Source organism: Stylophora pistillata, chromosome 6 (genome assembly GCF_964205215.1).
Source record: "Stylophora pistillata chromosome 6, jaStyPist1.2, whole genome shotgun sequence".
NCBI lineage: Eukaryota > Metazoa > Cnidaria > Anthozoa > Scleractinia > Pocilloporidae > Stylophora > Stylophora pistillata.
In genome coordinates this window covers 10,812,348-10,823,251 of record NC_142524.1, presented here as the reverse complement: position 1 = coordinate 10,823,251, position 10,904 = coordinate 10,812,348, and the positions used below count along the sequence as shown (strand labels likewise).

At 38.1% G+C, this 10,904-nt stretch overlaps 3 protein-coding genes across 5 annotated transcripts; 1 reads left to right on the top strand and 2 right to left on the bottom strand.

The window, feature by feature from the left end:
* Window positions 1-511: 511 nt before the first annotated feature.
* LOC111339312 (uncharacterized) lies at window positions 512-2,475 on the bottom strand. Its single transcript, XM_022945940.2, has one exon. The coding sequence runs from the start codon at window positions 2,432-2,434 to the stop codon at window positions 1,067-1,069; it is 1,368 nt and encodes a 455-aa protein (XP_022801675.1). The 5' UTR covers window positions 2,435-2,475; the 3' UTR covers window positions 512-1,066.
* A 71-nt stretch (window positions 2,476-2,546) lies between these two features.
* LOC111339311 (COP9 signalosome complex subunit 2) lies at window positions 2,547-6,083 on the top strand. Of its 3 annotated transcripts, XM_088725778.1 has the most exons (4): window positions 2,547-2,667; window positions 2,872-2,907; window positions 3,391-3,438; window positions 4,194-6,083. In XM_088725778.1, exon 4 carries the CDS (start codon window positions 4,206-4,208, stop codon window positions 5,535-5,537), a length of 1,332 nt encoding a protein of 443 aa, XP_088581904.1. In that variant the 5' UTR covers window positions 2,547-2,667; window positions 2,872-2,907; window positions 3,391-3,438; window positions 4,194-4,205; the 3' UTR covers window positions 5,538-6,083. The 3 variants fall into 3 exon arrangements, with proteins under 3 accessions (XP_088581904.1, XP_088581905.1, XP_022801674.2); XM_088725779.1 differs by lacking the exon at window positions 2,872-2,907 and having other exon boundaries at window positions 2,552-2,667; XM_022945939.2 differs by having other exon boundaries at window positions 2,566-2,907.
* A 1,709-nt stretch (window positions 6,084-7,792) lies between these two features.
* On the bottom strand, window positions 7,793-9,196 carry LOC148728217 (adenosine receptor A2b-like). Its single transcript, XM_088726019.1, has one exon. It carries the CDS (start codon window positions 9,180-9,182, stop codon window positions 8,238-8,240), a length of 945 nt encoding a protein of 314 aa, XP_088582145.1. The 5' UTR covers window positions 9,183-9,196; the 3' UTR covers window positions 7,793-8,237.
* Window positions 9,197-10,904: the final 1,708 nt, after the last annotated feature.

Below are 10,904 nucleotides of genomic sequence, written 5' to 3'. Positions count from 1 at the left end.
ACAGGTTATAAAAGGGGCAAATATGGAACCACATTTACTCTTAAATTATGTTTACCACAGTGCTCCACATGGAATCTTGAATCAAAACATTCTTTTGTGCTTTTCAAGTTTACATTTCACAAGTTTTGTTCAACAGTTTAGCTTCAGGGTTTCAAATACAACAATGTTTGACAACACTGTTGAATTCTACCTCATTTTCTAAGAGCACCTTTTGTAAATGGCCAGTTCAGTTTACCTAAAGAATATCTATTGTTGACAACACAAAAAAAAAATACATTCCCTAATATATGCGCATCATTGCTGCAGCTATCCAAAAATACATCATAGTTTAACTGTTTGAGGAGAAAAAAAAAAACCAATTTGTACCTGTAAAAAAAATCTGCATAATAATACACATTTATTTACATATTTGATTGTGGTTGTCAAGAGTGGAAGCAGGTGACCAAACCAAAAATTATAGAAGACTCAGCTGAAAAACATATTTCTGAGACAATCTCTAAATTTTTCAAACTCAAAGTAAAAGACAAGTTTTATTGATATCTTTTTTTTTCAAATTTATTAAGGTATTTGAATGACAATATATTAACTTTGAGATTAAAGATGTCTTACTTAGCTAAACATCTCCATATATGGAAACAGAAACGCACTATGTTCGTTTGACATGACTTTGCATGGTTCGAAACCAAAGCATCTTTCACGCGTTAAAGCGAAAATTTTAATATTTTTCAGCCCAAAATGCTGCTTTCTCTGATTGTACAAGCAAGCTATCGTTTCATAAATAAAACATTGCTCCAAATCATTGGGCAATGATCAAACCTTTGTATTTTGATTTCTATTAAATATGAAATTGCCGAGACAAAGGAAACATTCTATACACTAAATAAATCTGTCCAAAGCAAGCGTAAATAATTTTTTTAAAAGTTTTTACCATTTTGCAAGCGGTCAAAGGCTATTACCAAGAGCACAGATAATGTATTTCGACTATAACAAAGGAACAGTTTTGTGATGAGTCATTGAACAGGTTGAAACAAGAAGTTTCAACTTTTTTTCCGGTGGGTTTCGATTCCTACATGTTAACTTTACAATGAGGAAATTTTTCTTTAAAAGCTTTTACGCTTTCTTGTGAAACGCTGAAACAATCCGTAATATCAAGTGTTTCCAAACACGGTAGAGAATTACCTATTTCCAACAGCTGTTCGTCTTTGCCCACAATATCCGTGAAAGAAATATCTAAATTCCACAAGCAGTCTAGATAACAAAAGCATGATTTCAGACCTTCGTAAGTGAGTTTACTACAACCGTTTATGGACAAAAACGAAAGCTCCACGTTGAAGCAAATTGTTTTTAGTCCTTCGTCCGTTATATCAGCGAACCCAAGGCCAAGAGATCGAAACTCATCGCTGGCATAATTTGCGATCACGCAAGCAGTGTTGTCGGTAATACCTGTTTCAATACTATCCGAATTATGGACAATGAGCCTTGCCAGTTTTTCGCATCTGTTCATTAGTGCATACACTCCAACGTCAGTAATTTCGCTAAATTCCAGCGACAAATCTTCGAGAAACGGAAGTTGATCAGCAATCACGATCAACGACACATCGGTGATGACGCCATTGGAAATGTTCAAGCATTTTAAATTTCGGCATAAGTGAGCTATTGTACAAACTCCAAAGTCAGTTATTCCTCCGTCTCTGTCACAATAATCGATCACGAAAGACTCCAGTTTGCGGCATTTTTTCGCTAAAGCCGCCAAACTTCTGTCGCTGACCAGAACTTGGTTGTATCTGAGGGTCAACTTTCTCAATTTTCGGCATCCATTCGCCAAAAGCCGCACCATTTCATCGGTCAAAACATCAGCATAACTTTTCTGATCGTCTTCCAAGGAAGCTTCGTAAATAATCATTTTTTCAAGTTCAGGACATACTGACGAGATTACCTTAATTGTATTTTCTGTAACAGCGATGGAGTAAGCGTACAGCTTCCGTAGACTTGAGTTATTTTTAACCAAAGCAGAGAGAGCCTTTTCAGAAACATTCTTCAAAGGTATCGAAACCGTTTCCAGAGCATCACAATTGCGCGCCAAAGCAAAAATGCCATAATCTGTGATGAAATTACATCCATTTAGATAGAATTTTCTCAGGTTTGGACAGTTTTCGGAAATATGCTTCAAAGACTCATCTTTTACACCTGTGCAGTTCGTTAGATTAATGCTTGAAATAAGATTAGTCCTTCGAGCGACAACCCTTGCGACCGTATCAGCTGCCACTTCCGAAGCATGTTTCGGCCGAATACGGACAATTTTCCACAAGCTGGGGTCGTAGCAAAGCCTGTGCCATCGCGAACAAACCCTTGAGCATCGTACCAGACGAGGATAGTCGAGATAAGAGAGAATATGAATAATTACAGCGTCCGGCAAGGATGTTACCGTAGCCATGTCCTGACGTTCTTTGTTTTAAAAATTTGCCTTTTCAGTTTTTTATTTCATTGATTTTCCCGCGCATTGTTCTCAGCCTCTTTTGCAAGTAGCCTCGATACCGTTCTCCCATACCAGTCTCCTCCGCATTTTCCACATGGACAAGTCATTGGGGTAAAAGCGATTTTGTCTTCACGACTAGAAACTGTGACCTTTCGATTTTATTCTCCGATATACCAGTGGCGCTTTAAATTGTAAGTCATCTCCCTTTTTGTTACATTTTAAAAGACAAATCTATGTTTTAACATGATGAAATGCATCTATCTTTACCATCTTTCGGGACAGAATTTGATGTTGAGATGCAGTTCTCTGACTTGAAATTTTTTGCAATCTTCTAATCGACAAAGCTTTCTTTCATGAAAGCTTCTCGTTCACGTCGTATTTACTCTCTTATACAGGTATTATGGTTTCTTCTTTGTATTAAACGAACTTAGGTAAGTGTAAGGTAATTACAGCGGCAAATATTTTTTACAATTTTCCGGTGAAAATGGCGAACAGGATCAAGGCACAAACCATCGTGCTATGCGGGCGTGCCAAGTTGGTTCAGAACTAGTTTCAAAGTATTCTCCGACCATTCAAATTCATACGTATTGTGTTTTTTGTGTAACCTATTATGCAATACATCCTTAAGCTGCACACAAATTGAAGAGAGCGGCTTAACAAATGCATGTCTGTAAACATCTGGTTTTATACCAGAATTATTTAAAAGCCTTTTCTTAATTACCCTCGTTCACTTGCTGTTTAAATTCTGTGACAGTTCTCAAGCATGATGAATTGCATTAACTTAACCATCTTTCGGGACAGAATAATTTTGTTGAGGTGCATTTTCTGACTTGAGAATTACTGAAGGGTGTTGATATCTCCATGCACAATTCATAGCAGTTATGTAACCCTTGCAATTAATACTATTCCTCTAGTTTGAAGTATTTCTTGAAGACAACAGAGATTATCAGATTCCCTCCTTTGTAAGTATGAACTGTGGCACTAGTAATTTACTAATAGCAAGGTTACTGTTCAACTCAACAATTTTGTACTCAGCAACATGTTTTCAACAAAAGTGATAATGATATGGTACATGTTTGGGTCATTTTCATTTTCAAATATTCTTGACAACAAGAATAAGAAAGATGGTTAGTTTTGAGCTTGGTAAAGAAATAGAGAAAGATGTTTTTTCATCTTTTCAAAGAAGAAATAAAAGAAAAAATTCTGGGTCCTCATGAGGAATCAAACCTCAGATCTTTGCATTCCATGGAATGATGCTCTACCTTTGAACCACAGAGACTATAGTGATCAAGGTCTATTACCAAGTTTGTAGTTGATGCATGATCTGCATACTGCTGGAATCGGTAAGGTTGATAGCGTCATAAACTTCGGATTGGACCTTGCTCACCACAGAGTCTCTGTGTTATGTCCATGGTAGAGCATTGGAGTGTGTAACCCCAAGAGTCTGGATCAAGGAAAATGAAAAACAGGTCTTTTTCCAGGAGAAAGGCCTGCTCCTAAGGATATTGGATCATAAACATGGGATCTCCAATGACCTAATTAAGCTTTTTCAAAGAATGAATAAATTATGCTAGTAAAGCATTTGCTAGACATTTTTAGCCCCCAAAGACCTAAAACAAGCTCTGGATAAGTCTATGAACATAAAGGTTGCATTCATACCAATCAAGAGCAATGATAAGAAGATGTCCACTAACTATGATTTATGGTTTTGCCCCAGTGCCCCTTTAAAATGTCGGACATGGATGATGATTTCATGTGTGATGACGATGAAGATTATGACTTGGAGTACTCTGAAGACAGTGCCTCAGAGCCCGATGTGGATTTGGAAAACCAGTACTACAATTCTAAAGCCTTGAAAGAAGATGATCCTAATGCCTCACTGCAGAGCTTTCAGAAGGTTTTGGATCTTGAAACAGAAAAAGGTGAATGGGGATTCAAAGCACTGAAACAAATGATCAAGATCAACTTCAAACTGGGTCACTATGATGAGATGATGACACGCTATCAGCAGTTGCTCACATATATAAAGAGTGCTGTCACAAGAAACCACTCTGAAAAGTCTATCAACTCTATTCTTGATTACATTTCCACTTCGAAGCAAATGGAGTTGCTACAGAATTTTTATGAGACCACACTGGAAGCCTTGAAAGATGCAAAGAATGATAGACTGTGGTTCAAGACAAACACAAAGCTGGGAAAGTTGTACTTTGACAGAGGAGAATTCACCAAGCTGGCAAAAATCTTGAAACAACTGCATCAGTCATGTCAGACAGATGAAGGGGAAGATGATCTAAAGAAGGGAACTCAGTTGCTAGAGATTTATGCCCTAGAGATCCAGATGTACACAGCTCAGAAAAATAACAAAAAGCTTAAAGCTTTGTATGAACAGTCCCTTCACATCAAGTCAGCCATTCCACATCCTCTTATTATGGGGGTGATCAGAGAGTGTGGTGGTAAGATGCACTTACGCGAGGGAGACTATGGAGCAGCTCACACTGATTTCTTTGAGGCTTTTAAGAACTATGATGAGTCTGGAAGTGGAAGGCGCACAACTTGCCTGAAATATCTTGTCTTGGCTAACATGCTCATGAAATCTGGGATCAATCCTTTTGACTCACAGGAAGCAAAACCTTACAAAAATGACCCAGAGATTCTAGCCATGACAAATCTTGTCAGTGCTTATCAGAACGATGATATCAATGAGTTTGAGAAAATTCTCAAAACCAACCGTAAGAACATTATGGATGACCCTTTTATAAGGGAGCATATTGAAGATCTCTTAAGAAACATCAGGACTCAAGTGCTTATCAAGCTGATCAAGCCATACACAAGGATCCACATCCCATTTATATCCAAAGAGTTGAACATTGATACAGAAGAAGTGGAAAGCCTTCTGGTGCAGTGCATACTGGACAATACCATTCATGGCCGCATTGACCAGGTAAATCAACTTCTTGAATTGAACAGAACCACACAGAGTGTGGATAGGTTCCAAGGACTGGATAGGTGGACAACACAGTTAAATTCGCTCCACACCACAGTTGTCAACAAGATCGCCTAAGCAGTAATTTACATAATCAACAGATAAACAGATAAGTAACTTTTTAGCAGGTGCTGTAGATCTTGCTGTTAACCTGAATAACAGGGTTTCTTGGACATGCATGTCTGTTGATGCATGTAGGTTTGTGTAATGATCTCAAATAAGACGGCTCCATTTTTCTTTTCTTTTTTTTTCCAGTGTACTGTATTACTTTTGTCTTAAAATCAATGTAAGATTGGAAGAAAGAAAGTGAGTGAGGATTGCTGTGATTTACGAAGCCAACACCACTGCAATAGTTAAGACAAAAATGTAGTGATTGTTAAGCACTGGTGTACGGCTGTACAGGTAGTTTTTTTGAGAGAACTTGCAGAAACATTTCAAACAATTGGAACAGGCTTGTGGAACAGGCTAGGAAACAGTCAGTAATTGTGAATTCACTTTTTGTGTGTAATTTTTCTCAGAGGTGAAGTTACTCAAGCCTTTTAAAAGTTTTTTGTATTTTTGTTAGAGGTACTTTGTCTAACAAAATAATCAATACAGGAATACAGTAAATGTTGGTTTTTGATGGTTTGAGTGGAAATGTTATATTTGCAGAATATTGTTGATAAAAGAAACCTTTGACTGTTCTGATATTTTTATCCTACTATCTTCACCTCACTTTGCCATAAGTGCTGATGAAAAATCATACTGTTAATCCACTGGTCAATTCAAAGCTTTACTCGCCAACTGCCTTCCCCTTCCCCCCCTTCCTTCTTGGGCTACCCTCAGGCTTTTGACTGTTTACTGTCCCCAGGGGTGGGAAATTTAAATGGGAACTGCCAAGGTTTTCAAGCAGAGTACACATTTTATCTTTTGAAATAGAGGTGTTTTGAGGTAAAGAGTTCACTTTGCAAGCAGATGATTTGAAAGAAAAAAGTTGTAGTTGAAAGTCACAGTCACTGATCTTTACTTTTACAAAAAAAATGACTATCAAATCCAGTGCTTGGGTAGGGCATTTGAACACAATTTTGGCACAAGGAAATGTGAATTTGAATGGAACAATCTTCAAAAGTTCAAATGCCTGGGGGGGGGGGGCTGGGGGAGAATCTCACTTTAAATTACTGCTTTAATTTTGGAGGGAAGCATGGGTGAAGAATTTTTTTGTAAAATTGTTCTCAGTTTTATTTGAATGGTCTCACTCTCAGTGTCTATTCAATACGGGTGTTGGGAGTGGGTGAAGAGTAACCATCACCGCTTAATAGAGGTGAAAATTATGGATATTTGGGGAAACAAATTCGGGACTGATTAAGGACCGCAAAAAAAAAAATTTGAATGCGTAATACGGTGTCATTTTAATACAGGTTCGACTATCATTTTTTTTCTCTTAACCCTCTGATCTCTAAGAGTGAGTTTCTCTTTACAGTATCACGTCACGGGTTAAAAAGCGTATATTTTTTTAAGGGGGGGAGGGTAAGCCTTACTACAGAATTGTATCAACAGGATACCCTTACTTGAACAAACTTTCTGTAAAAGAAAAATCGAGTTTTCCTTTATTCTACTTTTGTTTCAACTTAAAGATTTCAATTTCCTTTCGCTTTTTGGTTGCTCCATTGAAATTTTGCGTGGGAAATTGGTGCTCGGCCGGCCAGATTTAATCCCCTCACGCATGCCTGACGTTCAACCGGATGTATGTACCGTGGAAGTAGTGGTTTTGTCCAGCGAACCAATTTCCGATCCTCACTAGAAGCTTCTTTTTGTCAAGAGATGTTAACAATTATGCTCGCATTAATGAGGACATTGAAACACAAGAGGACGTTATTGTTTCATAATAGCTCTTATTCCAGATCCGTGTGCGCAGTTTAATTGGACAGCGGTTTCTTATATTAGCGTACGCGAAAGTGAGGCTCTCGGGTCAAGCACGTTTGAAGATTACTAGAGGAAGTATATAATAAGTTAAGACGTTGTGAAAGTTTAGGTAAAACATGATGATTAGATATTGTATAGCCTTTGGTTGTACGAGCTGAAGTTTCCGCTATCAAAAAAAGATCATCTCCAGAAGTGACTGGTAAAAATCCGAAGAGAGAACACTCCTCTAAACAAAAAATCATATTTATGCAGCAAGCATTTTTAGCCTAAATACTTTGTCAAGTCTCGAGGAGGACAGCGAATGCGGATAAAATCATAAGCTATCAGGCAGACATTTACAACGAAAGTGGGTTCTATCAGTGTCAGACGCTAGAGTTGCAATGAAATTATAATGGTATTTGAATAAGCCTTATCTTCCATCGTCCACACAATTTTGGTTTCAGATAATTTTTAATGCCCTTTATTCGTATTTACATTAGAAATTTTCCCGTCATACACTTTCGCAAATTAAATGGATATATACAGACTTCATATATATGCTATATTCCATGATATTTTTTATTTTTCAGTTTTAATTATTTGTAAATTTTCTAACCATCTAAAACCCCAGTTGGTTAGTAAGGCTCTTCAAAACCAGATAGCTAGCTTTCTCTGACGTCAGTTTAATTTCCCTTCAGCCTAAATGATTTTTTCATGGAGGTGGCTTTAGTCAAGGTGCCCCTGTGCACGGACTTACTCTTCGCCTATTCATCTAAGGTTACTTAATCGTAATCAACGTTCAAAATTTGACGTTTGCTACTTTCCCGCAGCAATTTCGTGGTTTTCTCCACGATGCCTAACCCGATTTTTGAGGTGGCAGTGTTCATAAACTTGTCCTCATTCAAAACCAGTATCACTTGTTTGTGGGCTGCGATATCGATATTGCCTGATCGTTTTCTTCACAGCATGTCTGACTTCTCTGATGCGCCAGCAATAAAGTACAGGGTTCAGTGACGAATTAAAGAAGATTAAAGTGCCTGTTAATCCCTCGGCGACAGGCCAGACATCACCAGTAACAGCCTTCAACCCTGACACTACGCTGTACGGCAGATAACAGGTCAGTAGTGTTAAATGAACCCAAAGCGCGCTCGATACGGTTTTCTTGTACCGAGCCATGTTCATTGGAGGGTTTTTATTTTGTAGTCCTTGGGTTAAAACGTTCTGGATTTTTGCCTGCTGCGCACAGAGTGTGTGGCAAATTTTCGCGTAGCAAAATGTAGAAATAACAACGCAAAGAAGTATACCAGTGAGACAAACGAGATAGAAGAGATATCTCTTCTTCAAGAATCGCGCTAAGCCATTTGTGATATTTACCGCCCAGAAAAATATCACAAATCCACGGACCCGCGGGGCAGTCACAGTTTGTCGGTATCGCATTCCGAGCGACAAGGCGAGTAATCTGTCCACGCTGATGAAGGTTAGAATAAAGAGAGACACTCCGCTTAGGACGGCACTTGTAATGTACGTTGATACCACGGTGAACTGGTAGACGTGCAAACGGCCAGAGAAAATGGAGATCGAATGCAACGCCGCCACTGGCTGAGCGACGAGACCGACGCACAAATCTGTGATCGCCAAATTGAGTATTAATAGTCGCGAAGGCGGATGAAAGCAGGATTCTCGTCGTAGTGCAATGAATATCAACGTATTTCCAAAAGTCGCAGAGATGGAGAGGATGATGTTCAAAACAGACAGAGCGAGAAAAGTGTTGAAGACATGCGGAGAACTTTCGACTTGAAAGAACAAGGCCGGTCGAGTTGCTACACTGTTGTTGTTCGCCATAATCGAAAAGGAATTGCCACTAGCTTAATTTGTGGGTCTTTTTCCGCTTATATGAAAAATTAAAGGAAATAAGATCTCGAAAGTAGGTGGGACGGTTTATTTTAAGAGCAAAAGTTGACAGAGATTTGTCAAAATGACTTTGAAACATGACATTTCGTTAATCTTAACGATATCTTTTATCTCACTTCTTAAAGAAATTATATTGATTACCTTCGTTTATAATGAAAAACAAAGCATAAATCCCTTGCCATTTAATTGGAATGTGTCACTCTGTAAATCTTCGAATCACTCAGTTTTTCTTTTTTAATTCTTTTTTTTAGGTTTGGCAGAAAGCAACGTTTGTTGTTATTTCCAAAAGTTGACACAATCGCTTGAGTTTTGCGTCTTCTACCGTAAACAAAGAGCAAATTACGATAATTTTTTAGTGCTTTTGCTATTAGACGTTGTTAAAGGAGTAATTTTTGAAAAATCCCTTTGCCAGTTGTTGCAACATGACTTCAGATTTTGTCTGAATGCGCCTTTGTCAATAACGGAAAACGTCCTTATTGTTGGCAAAACGCTAGCTTCTTAGTTCCATTTTCGTAGTTATCTTAAAAGCTCTTTCTTAATTTTTATCACAACTCAAAACAGGAAGACATTTGTTCTTGCAGGACACACAATGGTTTTAAGATGAACACGCTTAACGTCCCAGCAACTCGCGAGTGCCTTAACACTCAGTGGTAGAATGGCAAAGAGCCCAGATGAGGAAAACATTAGTTTGACTCATGTTGGCAACAAGAGAAATTTCTTTTTCTTTCCAGTCTGCCTGTGTCATTGACTTCCGGACAAGCTTCGCATTTCACTTTCAGAGGCATGCATTTATTCACGGAATGATTACATATAGGTAGAAGATAGAAAGAGTGTTTTGACCAAAAAGTAAACAACTTACCCCAAAGTTATTTCACAAGTGTGGGAGTGTCCTAATATCATTTATGTTTTTCTTTCTGCCTGTCAATGATTGAACTGGGGTATGACGTCTGTGGTATGGTGCAACAGAGCTTGGTCTTATAAGTTCTGTCTGTCACCATCTTTTGTCTAAAATGAGGCGAGCTCCCACCTCAGTGTTTTTCATTCTTATTCAAATTTCCATAGAGATTAAACGCGGAGTGGGTGAAAAAAAAAAAGAATCCTAATTTGAAAAGTAGGGGCAGTTCCTGCATCTAAATTGTTCTCGATCTGATGACTCGCTCATGTTCCACTGGAGGCGAAACATTGCAATATTTTCACAAGTAAAAACGCTGAAGCATTCTCCATTATTTGCAATTCAAAAAGATAATCAGATTATACGAAAAGATCAGACTTTTACTGAAAGTAAACGTATTTGAAATTACATACCGCATAAAAACAGAAGAAGAAAGCAAACAGTAATTAACCGATGACGACTAAGTAAATTTGCGTGTGTCTGGCCCTACAAAACAACTTTGAGCAAATAAAGGGTCTGAATTCTAATTTGGATCTTCTTTACCCCATCATAAAAGCTATTTACTTATGTACGGGACTAAAAACGTTTTAAATTACCGTAACTTATTTGCTGAAAAATTTTTATGGCCCCAAAACGGAACGAGTACACAAACAGGGAGCCAGCACCCGACATCAAATTTTATCAACGATTAGATTGTACAATGTCTTTGCGTCAATGAAGGTTTAATTTAAGAAATAGCGGATGTTGGGAGTGCGATTTGA

Bases quoted from the DNA above. Each gene is read 5' to 3' on its own strand.
- LOC111339312 (XM_022945940.2), bottom strand. From the start codon at position 2,434: ATGGCTACGGTAACATCCTTGCCGGACGCTGTAATTATTCATATTCTC.
- LOC111339311 (XM_088725778.1), top strand. From the start codon at position 4,206: ATGTCGGACATGGATGATGATTTCATGTGTGATGACGATGAAGATTAT.
- LOC148728217 (XM_088726019.1), bottom strand. From the start codon at position 9,182: ATGGCGAACAACAACAGTGTAGCAACTCGACCGGCCTTGTTCTTTCAA.